At 40.5% G+C, this 16314-nt stretch overlaps 1 protein-coding gene across 2 annotated transcripts in view; it reads left to right on the forward strand.

Moving 5' to 3' along the window:
• LOC131771405 (cytoplasmic dynein 1 heavy chain 1) overlaps nt 1-16314 on the forward strand; it is a 52967-nt gene that overhangs the window by 30499 nt on the left and 6154 nt on the right. For both annotated transcript variants that reach the window (XM_066159234.1, XM_059087188.2), the window contains exons 54-87: nt 171-262; nt 763-856; nt 1627-1818; nt 2050-2142; nt 2353-2439; nt 2853-2918; nt 3336-3423; nt 3754-3949; nt 4778-4895; nt 5137-5226; nt 5657-5782; nt 6387-6525; nt 6702-6802; nt 6905-7089; nt 7397-7466; nt 7692-7838; nt 8191-8341; nt 8468-8555; nt 9107-9272; nt 9617-9751; nt 9964-10058; nt 10719-10818; nt 10959-11033; nt 11193-11268; nt 12008-12168; nt 12388-12499; nt 12580-12640; nt 12988-13111; nt 13436-13549; nt 13825-13995; nt 14382-14483; nt 14717-14838; nt 14988-15091; nt 15230-15311. In XM_066159234.1, the coding sequence (XP_066015331.1) occupies nt 171-262; nt 763-856; nt 1627-1818; nt 2050-2142; nt 2353-2439; nt 2853-2918; nt 3336-3423; nt 3754-3949; nt 4778-4895; nt 5137-5226; nt 5657-5782; nt 6387-6525; nt 6702-6802; nt 6905-7089; nt 7397-7466; nt 7692-7838; nt 8191-8341; nt 8468-8555; nt 9107-9272; nt 9617-9751; nt 9964-10058; nt 10719-10818; nt 10959-11033; nt 11193-11268; nt 12008-12168; nt 12388-12499; nt 12580-12640; nt 12988-13111; nt 13436-13549; nt 13825-13995; nt 14382-14483; nt 14717-14838; nt 14988-15091; nt 15230-15311 (3923 nt within the window). The remainder of the gene's footprint in view (nt 1-170; nt 263-762; nt 857-1626; nt 1819-2049; nt 2143-2352; nt 2440-2852; nt 2919-3335; nt 3424-3753; nt 3950-4777; nt 4896-5136; nt 5227-5656; nt 5783-6386; nt 6526-6701; nt 6803-6904; nt 7090-7396; nt 7467-7691; nt 7839-8190; nt 8342-8467; nt 8556-9106; nt 9273-9616; nt 9752-9963; nt 10059-10718; nt 10819-10958; nt 11034-11192; nt 11269-12007; nt 12169-12387; nt 12500-12579; nt 12641-12987; nt 13112-13435; nt 13550-13824; nt 13996-14381; nt 14484-14716; nt 14839-14987; nt 15092-15229; nt 15312-16314) is intronic.

Below are 16314 nucleotides of genomic sequence, written 5' to 3' on the forward strand. Positions count from 1 at the left end.
CAGACTGGTCCGTGAAAACTAATCTGTCAGGGCTTATTGGCTGAAAGACCGTTAGTTGGTTCCATTAACTGTGATTGGTCAGTTTTGAACCACTCCGCTTGGTTCGGGGGCTGGTGCATGCATTGCTTTGCTCGATCACTTTACTCATGATTCCTTTTCATATCTAATAGGTTATGAACAACTTGCACGTTGTTTTTACTATGAATCCTTCCTCGGAAGGTCTGAAAAGCCGAGCAGCCACATCTCCTGCCTTGTTCAACAGGTGAGATTTCGCTAATAAACCGATTTCATAATGCGGTTCTATCCTTTTACATACAGCACAGTTCACTGCACAATGCTTCTATACTCTGGAATGGTGTTTACCGATAGCAAAGGCCGTGAAAGCCAAACAGTCAAACTTTCCACTAGTGGACAGAATATTGCTTTTAATCCTTCAACTCCCATGGGTATCCAAGACAGAATTTCTATCCAAGACAAGTGATGAGAATTAAGGAAAATATGAATTAGGAAATCATTAGTTGATCCAATACCAAATTCTCAGAACTAACATCGTAAGAATTATATGGCAGATAGTAAGGAGAGGGGGAGTGAAAGGGTTAGCGCGAATTGCTTTTGTCTTCCAGAATCACAAGTAATAAGGTTTAGAGATAATTACCGTCTGTCAAACATATTTAGATCCACGTGGCTGTCACGTCTGTACACATTTGTTTTTCATTTGACTTTTTTTCCAGTGGCTCACAATCCCTGCTTGTTTCATTTCAGGTGTGTTCTCAACTGGTTCGGTGATTGGTCCACTGGTGCGCTCTATCAAGTTGGCAAAGAGTTCACGAGCAAGATTGACTTGGAGAAGTCCAATGTAAGTGTAATTCTTTATAAGCCTTGATCATATTTGCAAGGAAGACTTCTGGTTGAGTCCCGCCTTCTCTGCTCATTCTGGATACGCTATTTTTTTAGGTTTGCAGGGCAAAAAATCAAAACAAAACGAACTAACAAACAAAGGGGTTATTAGATGCATCGTTGTGTATCTCGGATCAATGGTTCTATCCGAACAACTGCGCACCCACCCCTCCCCTAACCCAACATTGACCCTACCTTGTCATCAGTTGACTGTTGTTGGGTTAGGGGAGGGGTAGGTGTGCAGATACTTAGACACTGATAGTGATCCTCTTTTTCTATCTTTGGTAAAAATCTTCAGGACTAGCCTCGCATCTAGTTGCACTAGTCCACGTCATTTAGAAACGTTGTGTTGAAGCCCTCATTTCTGACCAGATTATCATAAATTCCTCCAAGTTGTTTGCCGGCAGAGTATTTAAATCTAAGTTGATTGCACTCTACTCTCGAAAGACCACCGGAGTGCAAGATTGAATTTCTGTTAGATATATCTCAAGTGTGTGTGCTTTACGCTAGTTTACACAAAGCCTTAGCAGTTTCCTGACCCAACCATACCTGTACCCTTTGAGTCCCAATAATCATTGTGTAAATTCCCGATGCAGTTTTAATGCCTTGTCAAAAAGACGGATAATGAGAATTTGGGAGTTGTCAACTCTGAAGGCCATCAGCTGGGAGAGGTAGCTTTTATGTCTTGGTAGATTGAGCTTTAACGTGACCCTGTCATTCTCTCTCCAGTACAATCCACCAGACTACCTCCCCAAAGTGTATGAAGAACTGCCCATGACACCCAGCCACAGAGAAGTTGTCATCAATGCTTTTGTTTATGTTCATCAAACCTTGCACCAAGCCAATGAACGCTTAGCCAAGAGAGGAGGGCGTGTTATGGCTATCACTCCTCGGCACTATCTAGACTTTATTAACCATTACGTAAGTATTCGCATAGAAGGCGAAGTTAGATTATACTATCACGAGTATCTGTCCCAAAAGTCTCAGCGGCCATCTCGACAATGCATGTCTGTTTAGGGAACAGCCGCTGGCCTGAAAACCTTTTCTTGATAGTAACCTTGGTTGAATTTCACTTAGCTTCGTCTGATCCCCTAATGGTCATATTTTCTTACAGTCACGTGATTATTTTGTCCCCTTTTTTTTTTTTTTAAGGTGAAATTGTTCAATGAGAAGAGATCTGACCTTGAAGAACAACAACTTCACCTTAATGTGGGTTTGCAGAAGATCCGTGAAACTGTGGACCAGGTAAACTCTCTCTCTTTGTGACGATGCTTTTCGGCAACTAGTGCTCTTCATGAAACATTGAGTGCGATATTGAAACAACTTCCGTACTTTGAAGAACTTTTCGAAGACTTATTGAAAGTACAACTTGTGGATAACTCTTCTGAGTTGGTGTTCGTGTTAGAGATTGCTTTTTTCCGTTACGTGACATTGCGTTACATTATGTCACGTTAGGTGGAAGAGCTGCAAAAGAGTTTGTCACTCAAGAGCCAGGAATTGGAGGCAAAGAATGCTTTAGCCAATCAGAAGCTGAAACAGATGGTAAGTAAAAAGTTAAACTTGTTTTCATGTCAGTTTCCTTACAGCGCGTAAAGTGATACATTTGATTTCTTGTTTCCTGTGTTGTGCGAAATCCTTTAAAAAAAGGGAAAAGGCGCTTCCTCTATTCGGGAAGCACGTGATAAAAAAATTGTCTTACGCACAAGTTTGGCTTTTGTTTCGTGAAGTATTTTTTCCAAACGCAACTCTTACAGATCAAAGTAGTTTTAAAAAGCTCATATGGGGAATGTCAAGATATCATAAACAGTTTTTGGTTAATAAAATGATGTACTCGAACCAGCCAAGATGACATGCATTTGTAAATGAATTATCAGTATTGTTTTCTTATAGTCCTACGGTGCCGAGAACAGGTGGGATCGTTGTTATGGACGTCTCATTTTTTTCCTTTTTTTAAGGTGAAAGACCAACAAGAGGCAGAGAAAAAGAAGGTTACTTCCATGGATATACAAGCAACAATCGAGGTATACATAGAGCTGCTTAGCCCTTTAAACCCTTACATCAACACGCATATTCTCCCTACCGTTCACTGTGCATTTCCTATGGTACTGACAAGGAGAATTCGTCTAACGATCACGAGCTTCTTGAGTTTGCGATAATTTCCTCTATTCTCATGACCTTAATGTGTGATTCTGGGATGATATTTTATGGAGAAATTAGATGCCAACCACTCTAAGGGGTTTAAAGGCTAAACAGGCTGGATATCAACCTAAAAAGTTGAAAAACCAATATAGTTTTCTTGTAAGTCTAGATTTTCTCATATGTGCTTCTTAACAAAATAGGCGCACAAGTCATTAGTTCTGGTAATACTTTAGTGATCGCTATAAGAACTTTGTAGTGTAGTGAATGAGTTTTAACTCGTAACATTTGTTCTGTGACAGAAACAAACTGCAGAGATTAAAGAGAAGCAATCCAGTGTGATGGATGAACTGTCTAAGGTGGAACCAGCTGTACAAGACGCCAAGATGGGTGAGTTTGACGAACAACCCATGATGGAAAAGATTGAGATGAGTTGAAACGGTGGACGAATTCTGGGCTGATATTTGTTGTAGATTTTGTTTTTCGCTGAGATCGTGATTTAACTCGCTAACTTTTCAGTTTCGTAGAGTATCAAATATACCTTTCCAGCAATTTGCAGTTTTTTTTGTTGTGCCCGTGTTTTTCTTCCATCTCATTCTCGCTAGCTTTAATAAAAACTTCATAACGAGGTTTGTAGGGAAAATGATTCGATTATGGAGAAAAATTAAAACACAGTACGGGAAAATTCGTCAGTTTAATGAAAGTTTTTTCCCTTTGCAGCCGTAAAGTCGATCAAGAAACAGCATCTTGTCGAGGTTCGTTCCATGGGTAACCCACCTCCAGCAGTCAAACTTGCTCTGGAATCCATTTGTCTGTTGCTTGGAGAGCAAGCAGCCGATTGGAGGACCATCCGTGGTGTTATCATCAAGGACAACTTTATCTCAACCATTGTGAACTTTTCCACAGAGGACATATCGTATGTAACGGTTTCATGATTTATACGTTAAAAGACGAATGGTAAATTTTTAGCATGGGAATGGAATGGAGAAAGATGTTATTTATCTTGTCTCAAACTTGGGAGAAAGTAAAAAAAAAATCTGATCCTCTACGTAGCATCGAACTTCAGACATTCGGGTTCCGCGCTCCGATGTTCTTACACTGAGCTACAGAAAACTCGTTGGTGAAAGCCAGGCCATCACAGGGTCCACATATGACACGTTTAGCCTGATTCACCCAACTGTTTTCTGTAGCTCACGGTGGAGTCTTGTGGTCCCTTTTTATTTATATCAGGGCTCGAAATTAACGCTCGCAAACTCGCACAATGCGAGTGATTTTGATAATCTGCGAGTGAGAAAGATATCCACTAGCAAACGTTTGCTATTTAGAATCATCTATGTCTCCCAAACATGCAGTAGATAGGTGGTGGCTGTCAAGACAACAGCAAAGGATACCAAATATTTAATACCTTTTTTATTAAACTTTTCAGCTCATTAATAACCTGTGCAAAATATAAATTCTATCTGTAAATCGCATATGGTCATTGACATTTCAAAGGGAAATAATTTGTTAGTGGTCACCCCAGTTTGCTAGCGGGAAAAAAATCCTATCAGCAAAACTTTGCAAGTGGACAAAAAGGTGAACTTCGAGCCCTTTATATGGATCGATCTGAATGACTCAGCTTACTTACATTTAGAGAAATCTCTTTCCGTTGAGTCTTGGTTTGAAGGGTCGCCTGACATCGTAATTGATCTTTAAGGAGTCTGTTTTGCATGTAAAATAACAAATCCATGTTTGTAATTTCTAGAGATGACATTCGTAAGATTATGGTAAACAAGTATCTTAGCAACCCGGACTACAACTTTGAAAAAGTGAACCGCGCCAGTTTAGCCTGTGGTCCACTTGTTAAGTGGGCTATCGCTCAGGTATGCTTAATCTCAATTTGACTCTCCTTACTATCAGTCATTTATTTCCCATGATGTTACTACGGAGAATTTAGTGTTAAATCGAACAGTATTCGCTACTTTATAGTTTCCTGTATAGTCATCACCTATTTGCCTTTTATTTGGTATGGAAAACTTATTAAAAAGTTGGAGCCGTGATTGTACTCAAATCTAGATAGAAACCAGCACCAAGAGACTTACAGATAAATTCGTGATGTTTCAGATAAGTTATGCGGATATGCTGACGAAAGTCGACCCTCTGAGAAATGAACTGAAGAGTTTGGAGATTGAAGCACAGGCGAGCAGAATTAAGGTGAGATTACTAATAGGCCATTTTACATTTGTGTACTTAGTTGCCAAGCCTTTGATTTGGAGTGAGGCTGAGGGTGACCTGGTTGTGATAGAGACCAGTATCTAGTTAGCATGATAACAAAGTAATTTGCATTTGAAAAGCAGCAAGGTTTGTGTCATAACAAGGTCAGCCTTAGCCTCACTCCTGTTCAAAGGCTTGGCAACCAAGCACACAACTGTAAAATGGACTATTACCAGTGGACAAATAAGTTCAGTTGGCCAGAAATCTCTGATATCTTTTGAGGGTCCTCTAGGAGAAATCCGTGTGAGGCGATTTCAACCACCCTATGGTAATATACTCAGTGTTAACTTGTTATCTAGTTGGGAAAAAATATCAACACTGTGGAATAAATGGAAAGTTTCACTTCTGTTTGTTTGATTTCCTTTTCAAGGCGGACGAGATTAGCCACGTGATTGCGGAACTTGAGAAGAGCATTGCTCGCTACAAGGAGGAATACGCGGCACTGATTAGTCAGGCTCAGGCCATCAAAGCCGACCTTGCAGCAGTTGAAGCAAAGGTGATACTTGGAAACTGAAGCCTATACTACCGACTGAGTGTTTCAATGAACTCTATTAGCTTAGATGAAAGTCTTACTGAAAACAAAGGGTCGTACTGACGTTAAATCCGTGACATTTTTAAGGAACATAAACATTGACTGAAGCGTTAATACTCGTATAATTCAATAGGAAGTCAGATTCTCACACTTTAAGTGACTTCTGGAGCGATAAACGTTACAATACACATGCACGCGAGACAGCGTTCTTGTTAACGTGACCCTAACCCTAACCCTAACCCCAACGCTGAAAAGAAGACAATAAAGGGTGACGTGTTCGTCGTGTCGTAAACCTGGACAAATTTTGGTGGACAATGGGTTAAAACATCAATCTATGTCCTAAAACCTTCACAATAGATTTTTGACGCCCTTTCCCCCTCTTGGATGCCATACAACCATCGTCCGGTCAGCACTGCACATGGGTACACATTGGCCAAATACACGAAGAGTAACTATTTCTTGCCCTTATGTAGGTCGGAAAAGTGTGACAAAGATAGCGGTATTGTTACAGTAATAGTCACACTGATAGTGATGTAACTACACTGCTACTGATGTTTTTATCACACAGGTGAGCCGTAGCACTGCTTTGCTACGAAGTCTGTCTGTGGAGAGACAGAGATGGGAGACTGGAAGCAATGCGTTCCAGACTCAGATGGGTACTATCGTTGGAGATGTGCTTCTTTCCTCTGCGTTCCTTGCCTATGCTGGTAAGAAATCACCGTTACGTCTACGCGGATTTATTTGGCTTGTCACGCAATGTGTTTGACATTGTGTGATATACTAGAGTTGAACGATGCTTGCATTTTAGTTAGTTCATAGCCTTTGAGTGGTAAAGTTTCGTGTGATTAAGTGATTTTTCAGTAACGTGTTTGTTTGTTTTCAGGTTATTTTGATCAACAACTTCGTCAGAATCTGTTCACCTCTTGGGCTTCTCATTTGCAACAAGCAAACATACAGTTTAGACCTGATATAGCAAGAGTAGAGGTATGGTGCTGGAAATGAAATGACATGCGCGAGAAATGAAACACGTTTCAAAGTAATTTCTGTTAGTTAATTACTTATTTCATATTTGCTTGATACTCGCAGTATTTGTCCACTGCTGATGAACGGCTCCAGTGGCAGGCAAACTCATTACCAGCTGATGACCTGTGCACAGAAAACGCCATTATGCTGAAGAGGTTTAACCGTTACCCTCTGATCATTGACCCGTCTGGACAAGCCACAGAGTTTTTGCTGAATGAATATAAGGGAAAAAAGATCAGCAAGACGAGGTAATTAAGACAATTTTTACATTATTTTTGAATGGCTGAGTGGAATGACATAGGTTGTAATCTCAATTTTTTCCCCGCACGCCCCAAGGGCCTGGGAGTGGGTCATTTGGCTCTTGGGCGACAGTGATTTTTTTGTTGTGTCCGCCATTTTGTTGTGTTTTCTCCTCCCCCCTCTTCGCCCCGAGTTGAAAGATTCAAATTGTACCGTTTGTATGGTTCTCTTGACTTTGCAAATAAAGGTGTCGTTGTTGCGGTTAGTCTGAATTGGCCAGTTTGAGTTTTACTTTTTATGCTTTTCATCTTGTAGTTTCCTGGATGATGCCTTCCGCAAGAATCTGGAAAGTGCTCTGAGGTTTGGTAATCCACTCCTTGTTCAGGTAAGTGCGTTTGGTTAGGAATGACGAAAAGTGGATCAACGAAGTTGGTAAAGTTGGTAAAGGGCTTCGATTTGTCTTCTCTGTGGCTGCAAGATACTATGTTTCCTTAATCATTATTTTATCACCACCGTAAAACGCCATACGTTCATTATGCCAGTCTGAAGTAGTTCTTTTGGTGTTTTTTTTAGTAACTCTTGTATTTCTTGTGTTTTACTTTCATGTCAGGATGTGGAAAGCTATGATCCAATCCTGAATCCTGTGTTGAACCGTGAGCTTCGTCGCACAGGAGGTCGTGTTCTTATCACCATTGGAGACCAAGATATCGATTTGTCACCATCGTTCACTATTTTCCTGTCCACAAGGGATCCTACGGTAAGGAAAAAAATACTGCAGTAAGATGAGAACCATACTATACTTGGCATCTCAAACTGAAAAAAATTAATAAAAAAAGAAAAAAAGCTGCAACGTTTCTTTGTCCCTTTTGAGAAGTAATTTAAACCTCAGAGGTACTGATCCATACGTTTTGCTCACTGTACAACCTGGCCTCATTTGGGTTTATTTTGATTGGATAACGTAATTTGAAACTTTGTTTATGTTAAAGAAATTTGGTTTTTTCGTTTTATCAAGAGCGTGGGACACAGGAATAAATTCGCAGTCCCCATGAAGAATCGAACGTCGGGGTTTTTTCTTTTTAACTTTTAAATAACCCTTTGTGTAACTGCAGGTGGAGTTTGCTCCTGACTTGTGCAGTCGTGTGACATTCGTGAACTTCACCGTGACTCGCAGCAGTCTGCAGAGCCAGTGTTTGAATCAAGTGTTGAAAGCTGAAAGACCCGATGTTGATCAAAAGAGGTCCGATCTACTAAAGTTGCAAGGTAACTCTATTTTTTTTAAAAATGATTTCCTTTTGGTAAGATCTAACCTAGAGCAATATATTCTTTGGTTAAAAAAAAAAAAAGAAAAGAGTAGTAACTCTTGCTGTATTTCTGTCTCATTCTCAGGCGAGTTTCATCTTCGTTTGCGGCATCTCGAAAAGTCTCTGTTGCAAGCTTTGAATGATGCTAAAGGAAGGATCCTCGATGATGATCGGTAAGAAAAAAAAAATGAGAATCGCAACAAGAAACTCTATGTTCAGGGGTTTCAATAACTTTTTGCATAAGCTGCTGTCGATGATGTAAGAAAGGGATGTGCCAGGCAAAAGGGCTGTAAAGTGAAACTCAAAACAGGAGAGCCTGCCTGCAGACTAGACAGATGGCGGCGGTATACCATGAGTAACTGGCTTTTTTTGAAACCACTGATATCCCTTTATTGCCAGCTTTTGAAAAATATTATGAGGAGAAGTTCCTTTTTAGTCACCCCCTGGAATTAAATAGGAAGATGATCTGAAAGGGCACTAGGAAGTTGAAGAATGATGAAGATTAATGAGGATTGCGAATAAAAACCTTGAAAAATTTAGACGATTCTCTCAAGATTTACCAACAACGAGGAAGCTGACAATACAAGGCTTACGAAGAAGAAGACTACAGTTCACTTATTCAAACTCACTGGGGCACTTCAAGAGAATAGAACCCATTCCTAAATTGTGGTGATTTTTTTGTGGTTGCAAAATATGCTTATTCAGCTTTGCTTTGTCTTCTCAGAATCATAGCAACTCTTGAGAAGCTGAAGGAAGAAGCAGCTGAGATCACTCGTAAAGTGGAAGAGACGGACGTTGTGATGGCTGAGGTTGAAGCAGTGTCTGACCAGTATGGAGCGCTGTCGCATTACTGTAGCAGTATCTACTTCACTATGGAAGGCCTGAACTTGGTGAGCAACGCGGTAGAGCCTGGCGCTAAACCCAGTTCATCACAACGGTGAACAAGGACAATTAAGAATACCCCAAAAACCAAAGAGAAGTCAAAAGAACTGCCTAGAGCTCCGAAAAACGCGAGTGACCAAGAACAGATTTTGTTTTAGTTTTGTATGTGATTGGTCTAAAGATAAGGAGAGATTACGTGGTCTGCTTTCGAGGATAACTTGCACGAAGGGAATAAAAATTGAAACTGTTTTAAATGCGCACACACTCGCCTAAGTGTGCCTGTAACACCTATATCTTCATGAGCCTTTCATCTGTTATCTGACAATCTTTTTCTATTGTTTTGCCTTTCCAGGTCCATTTCCTTTACCAGTTCTCTCTCCAGTTTTTCCTGGATATTTTCCAGTGTGTGTTGTACGAGAATCCAAAACTTCAAGGAATGAAAGATCCTCAGCAAAGGTTGAAAGTTCTGTCAAGTGACTTGTTTCAGGTGAATAATAGATCTTATTAGTAATCCTCCCTCTATCTGCTATGCTTTCCTTTGTAAGTTATGTGAAAGAATTTGTTATCAAGGTAACATTCTCCAGCTGATGAACTAGCATATTCTCGTCACCTATTTGCTGGATACTTTACAGGCAAAGTCAAGAGAAGTTACATGTTAAACGCACCGTGGAGTACAAGTTTTATTTTTGGTTTCCGTAGGTCGTGTACAACAGAGTCGCCCGAGGTATGATGCATGACGACAGAATCACGTTTGCTATGCTTCTGTGCCGAATCTTCCTCCGTGGACTGCCTGGGTAAGTTGTCGCGATTACGAACGATTGATTGAACAATTTTCAATAAGGTTGCTGCATTAAGTTTACCCTAGTTTGCCCTTCTCTTGAAAATTCGCGCTACCCTATCGAGTAATCGGAAGCTTAACCAACCCAATCTCATCTTGTTGACTTATGTTTTCCCGAGCACCCGGCATTTTGCTTGTTGTTGTTATTCTGAGTTATGATTGGTACCTTGCGCTGTTTCCTTTGTTCTGATCGGCTGTTGTGATTACCTTGGTTGTGATTGACGACATTGACTCCAAAAGCGTTGTATGTGAAAAAATCAGTGCTGCGTTAAAACTCCTATTTGAATGTTCATACTCAAGGTTAAATCATCAAACTCTTAGGTTGCTAAAGTCTGAGGTCCGGTTCCCTTTTGGAGCAGACGACTTGCGTACCATAATTCATTATTACAAATTTTTTATTTTTTTCCTCTATACTTTTTATCACGAAAATTCACCATCTTCGCTAAATGAAAATTCACCGTCTTTCAGAATCATTTGACTCGATAATTGTCCTTTCAACGTTTGCTGTTGGTAATTTCAGATGAAATTTTAATGCAGTCATCATCTCTGTGCGTACCTCCATTGATCTCTTCAAAATATTAAATTAAACCCTCTGATTCTCCGATACCTTTTACAGTGAATCTGAGTATGAGGACGAGTTTGAGCTGTTTTTGCGAGGAGGAGAAACTGTCCTGTCAGGAAAATCGCCAAAGATCGATGGACTCTCACCGGAACAGGTAACTGTGCTTGAATATTATGACCACGCTCTCCGACTGTCTCTCTGTTGGGCTACCAGTCTTTTTCTTTGTTTCTTTTGGTCTGATCTGTCTATGTGCTCTTCCTAAGTGTGAAACAATATTTCATATTTCTTTACCAGGCAACTGCTGTGGTCCGTCTGTCCAAGTTACCTGCTTTCAAAGAACTTCAGGCTTACATTCAAATGAACCGCAAGGTAAGGTAGCAAAAAAACATTTGAGTTAGTTTGACCGTTTCTGTATGCTTTCCACGTGAGGAATTTTTGAGTATTTGAACCTCAAACTCCGAGTTCCCTTAATATAAAAATATAAAACTGCTTGCTCGATTTTTAAGGTTATTTCTATTTTGTTCGTAGGATTTCTTCGAGTGGCTGGAGTCCGGAAAACCAGAGCGTAATGTACCAGCCTGTTGGGACTCTGAACTGTCTCTGTGTAAGGATATTTGCACATATTTTTCAGTCATGTTGTAGTCTTAGAAACTTAATCTTACCGAGAGCCATCAATTACCAACGCCCCAAATTCCCTTGTAATTTAAATTTGGAATTTCCGTGCATTTGCTAAGTGCGTTTTATCCCATTTATTCCTCCCACTAGGCTTAAAAGGACGTCGTGCGTGTTTGGAGACCCTCACACCTCACAGTTATGCCTCTCCCTCCCTTTCGCCTCGGATCAATATCAGTATCTGGGCAACTGCCCACCTACCCCTCCCCTAACTCAACAACAGTCAATTGACAACAAGTTAAGGTTAATGTTGGGTCAGGGGAGGGGTAGGTGGACAGTTGCCCAGATACTGATATTGATCCTTCGCCTCTGGGCTCTCCTCTTCCCACACTCTATCTCTGTTTGTGGCGTTCGGGAGTGAGCGTTCCTGCTGATGGGTCCGAAATGGGACACAGATACCCAAAGTCTTACGCTAGTGTCCAAATCTGACACTAGTGTCCCAGATCGGACTCTTGTGTCCAAAATTGGACACTAGTGTCTAAAACCGTACACTAGAGCCTAACTAAATTCGAACACCAATGTTCAAAATCAAACGCTAGTAGAGTGTGACACAAAATCAGTACGAGCTCCAGGATGTGGGGGCACGTGACTCGCGTGCAGACTCTCTTTCTAGTGGTAACGAAGTATTGATTTAAGTATACGTAACCATGGCTTCTTTCTTCTTTTTGTAGCAAATATTGCCCAGTCAGTCCATCAGCTGCTTGTGATACAGGCGTTAAGACCTGATCGGATTTTAGCCATGGGTCAGAGGGTCGTGGGGACAATACTCGGCGAGAACTTTATGCATGATGCCGAGCAAGGACTGGACTTAGCATCTGTTGTTGAAAACGAGGTTTGTATTTAAAACTTGGTCTTAAGGAAATAAGGAGAAAGTTTCACGGAAATTTTCTCGATTGAGTGGTTTGTACCCTAAAATTGACTTCAGCTTCTTCCCGTCAGCGTCCATGCAAATCAAAATGCACGGACATAGTAATTGATACAATGAGTCTCTTTAGGGTTTTCTCGTGGTAATACGAAATGAGATTTTGATGAAAATTTTCCATCTCAACAGGTCAAGTCGTCTACACCGTTGCTGTTGTGCTCTGTGACCGGTTATGATGCCAGTGGTTGGGTTGATGACCTCGCCGCCGAACAGAACAAACAGTGCACGTCAATTGCTATTGGTGAGTAACAACTCCACCGTGCATGAGGCATCAAAACTTTACAAACGCCAAAGCATGGTTTTTTTCCTCTTTATTTCCAGGATCTGCGGAGGGTTTCAGTCTTGCTGACAAGGCCATCAACTCAGCAACAAAGTCTGGAAGGTGTGTCTGCTTTTCTAATGTTTAATCTTAAAGCACTGAATTCTGCGAAACTTACTTCGTCCCTAATGTATCTCGTTGCACACATTCCTAAAGGTTTCCCTTCCCCCTGCAATCTCGGAAGTATTAATTTGAGCACCAGGTGCAAAGTACCTTCCACAAATTTAAAGGATGTCAAATGGTATCACACTGTCATCGTTGCTTTGAAACAGAGGAAGGACGATTAAGGGTTAATTCTGTCCAATATTACACCTGTACCTATCTGTGTTTTATCCCCCTTTGTCTCTGTTTACTGACAGTTTCTCCTCATTTCCTTACTCGGTGTTTTCTCTCTCTTTCTCTCTCTGCAGGTGGGTTCTCCTAAAGAACGTTCATCTAGCTCCACAGTGGCTGGTAACTTTGGAGAAGAAGCTCCACTCTCTAAACCCACACTCTAGCTTCAGGTTGTTTATGACTATGGAGATAAATCCCAAGGTACGAGTGCATGGATAATAACTGTTCGCACGGCTCCGCGATCAATCTGCTTTTAGTCAGGGGTACTTTTAGGTGAAAATGACAAGAGAGTTTCGTGTGACGTCTCTTAAAGAAAAACTTGGAACGATACTTTCAATTTGCTGTGTTTCAAATTGCTGTTTGTCGTTGCTCAATGTTATTTGGTTGCGTTTTTTAATGGTCAAGACACCCCCCCTTCCCCCCCCCCCCCCAAAAAAAAAGGAGAAAATAGGTATTTCTTGATGTCATATTGATATCTTTCAATTGAGGTATTTAGGGTGTGGTTCTGTTTTTGTCCAACGTCAGGTTCCTGTTAACTTACTGAGAGCTTCCCGCGTGTTCGTGTTTGAACCTCCGCCAGGCGTGAAGGCCAATTTACTTAGAACCTTCAGCGCTGTACCAGCCGCCAGGATGTGCAAGGTCAGTCATAACCTCTACTACTCCAGTAGAGCAAATAATGTCATGGTCCATCTTGAAAAATAGGTCCCAGAATGCGTCTTCATTTCCAACCCGTTTCAATCGTCTCCATCCTCAGCTATTGTTGTTCCTTTGTAGTTTATTTTCTCCTCTAGAATGCTTTTTTTATCCTACTTAACTGATAAATTACGGACTCAGTTAAATAAATTTAGTGAGCGATTTGATATGTTGTAGCCTAGCTCCTTTGACTTACGTATCATTGTTGTGTTTTGTACCAGGCTCCTAGTGAACGAGCCCGCCTCTACTTCTTATTGGCCTGGTTCCATGCCATTGTTCAAGAACGTCTCCGCTATGTACCCCTTGGATGGTCCAAACGTTATGAGTTCAGTGAGTCTGATCTGCGAGTCGCTTGTGATACACTGGATACTTGGCTGGACACCATTGCTCAGGTGCGTGTCAGTTCAAGTCCAATAACTTTATAAGTGAAGCAAGTGCGAGAGACTTTTCTAACTTGTCTTCCTTTTGCGTACTCAAACCATTTACTTTTCCTACTTTCTTTTCAAACACCCCGCCTCAAATTCATCATCTTCATTTACATCATCATTGCGCATAAGTATCACATATCAACATTCCTATCCTAACAGTATGCAGGACCTAGCTAAGCGGCCTTACCTGCCATGAGTCTCCTATAGCTCAGTGGCAGAGTATCCGAAGTACTGATCGGAAGATCGTAGGGTTCGACTCAGATTGGAAGCAGTCAGACTTCTTTTTTCTCCCAGCATGCCTGTGTCATTCAGTTAAAAGTATTTTCTTCTGTTTACTTTTTGTTTTACAGGGTCGAACAAACCTGCCTCCCAACAAGGTTCCATGGGATGCACTTCAAGCGTTGCTATCTCAAGCAATTTATGGCGGACGAATTGACAACGATTTTGATCAGGTTTAAACTTTCGTTCTTCTCTCTGAATCGTCACGTTCGTCTTGTAAGATCACCTCGTCATCCTGTTGCCGGTTTAGTGTAGCACTATGTCAAGCTTCGTGTATCGCCTTTCCCTGTTACTATCCGTTGAAGAGTAGTACTGTGTGACGCCTGGTTTTGGAGAGTAGTTTTCTGGGACGAAGGTTTTTCTTTTTTTTCAAGCTTGTGTATAATTTCAACTTTGTTTCTTGTAGCGTCTAATGACCTCCTTTGTGACTCGCCTGTTCACCGTTAGCAGTTTTGAATCCGATTTCCCGTTGGTTCTTGATGTGGATGGTGAAAAAGGCAAAAAGATCGTTATGCCAGAAGGAATTAGGTAAGAAAACACACCATCCAAAAGTACTTTTTCTCTCCGAGCGGTTCAGTGTTGGAAAAACCTAACAGTCAAAATTCCATGGACTTTCACACATGGTTGTTTTTTAAAATAGTTCACCATTACGTTCTCTCTTTGAACCGTATACTCAGGCGAGAACAGTTTCTACAATGGACTGAAGCTCTTCCTGATGCCCAGTCTCCCTCTTGGCTCGGCTTGCCCAACAATGCTGAGAAAGTGCTGCTTACCACACAAGGTTAGAACATATACACATTTACTACTATATATATATATATCTCGAAACTGGAAGCAATATTAAACTTTTGTAACCCTCTCTTTTCCACTCTCTCTCTCTACTGAGAATTTGTTGATATCAGAGGCGCTTTTTATGCAGGTCAGGACATGGTTACAAAGCTGCTGAAGATGCAAATGTTGAGTGATGACGATGAGCTGGCCTACTCCCCAGACTCCGCTAGGTAAGATATGGCCGTGATGTCAGAAAAATTGTTGGAAATTACATCATAATGTCATATTTTTGGCATAGAGTTTTTTAACGCGGTTTTATTTTAATATTTTTCTTAATGGGTCGTTGTTAATAGCTTTTGATTATTGATTAGTTCAGTTATTCTTAAAATCCAAGTAACCTTTTTAAACTCCATACATTATTAAGTAATTGACCATGTAGAATGGAATTGAGGCTTATGTTTATAAATTTGGTGTGAATAAAAATTCTTTCGTCGTCTATTAAAACAAATACACAGAACATGAAAATCAAACATTCTTATAAACGAATTACTCAGGTAATAATTTAGCGAATGAAGTTGGATAGAATTGATTAAATGACTTATTAAATTATACCCTGATAAAAGTAACATATTTTTTTCTTTCGATCATTATACTAAACATGATTAAATCGTTGCAATCGTGAGTCAACGGTGGGGTAGGTTTGTGATGTATGGAACATTTAACTATCAACGAACATACACCGTTCTGTCGACTTAAATGTTCAACATTTGATAATGTTTTTTTTTTTAAGTGTTCTGTGTCATGTGAATTGCCCTATTATTTTTTTCACTTTTCTTTTTCTTTAAATCTTTTAACCACCGTCATTTCTTTGTTTTTCATAACCACTTATCACAATCCATTTGTACTGCACATGCTCGCTGATGTTATGATTCTCTTAACAGCTTATGTCTAATACGTGGAGCGACTATCCCATTCGAATTAGATCGGACTATAATCTGATCAATCTTGATCGTTTAACGCAACTGAGAAAGTAGCTTTTCGTGGGAATCTTCAAGTAATTATCGAGGGTTTAGCGGTGCTTTCAATGCTGTGGGATTCTTGACATCTTTCACTCGTGGCTATAACATCGTTTAACAAGTCTTTGGAACTGGCGAGGTGATTTCTTTTGTGAATTGTAAAACGCGACAGCTAAATGCCATCTTGTTTCTCGATCTCTGCTCGATTCCTCGAAAT

This window comes from Pocillopora verrucosa, chromosome 12 (genome assembly GCF_036669915.1).
Source record: "Pocillopora verrucosa isolate sample1 chromosome 12, ASM3666991v2, whole genome shotgun sequence".
Taxonomy (NCBI): domain Eukaryota; kingdom Metazoa; phylum Cnidaria; class Anthozoa; order Scleractinia; family Pocilloporidae; genus Pocillopora; species Pocillopora verrucosa.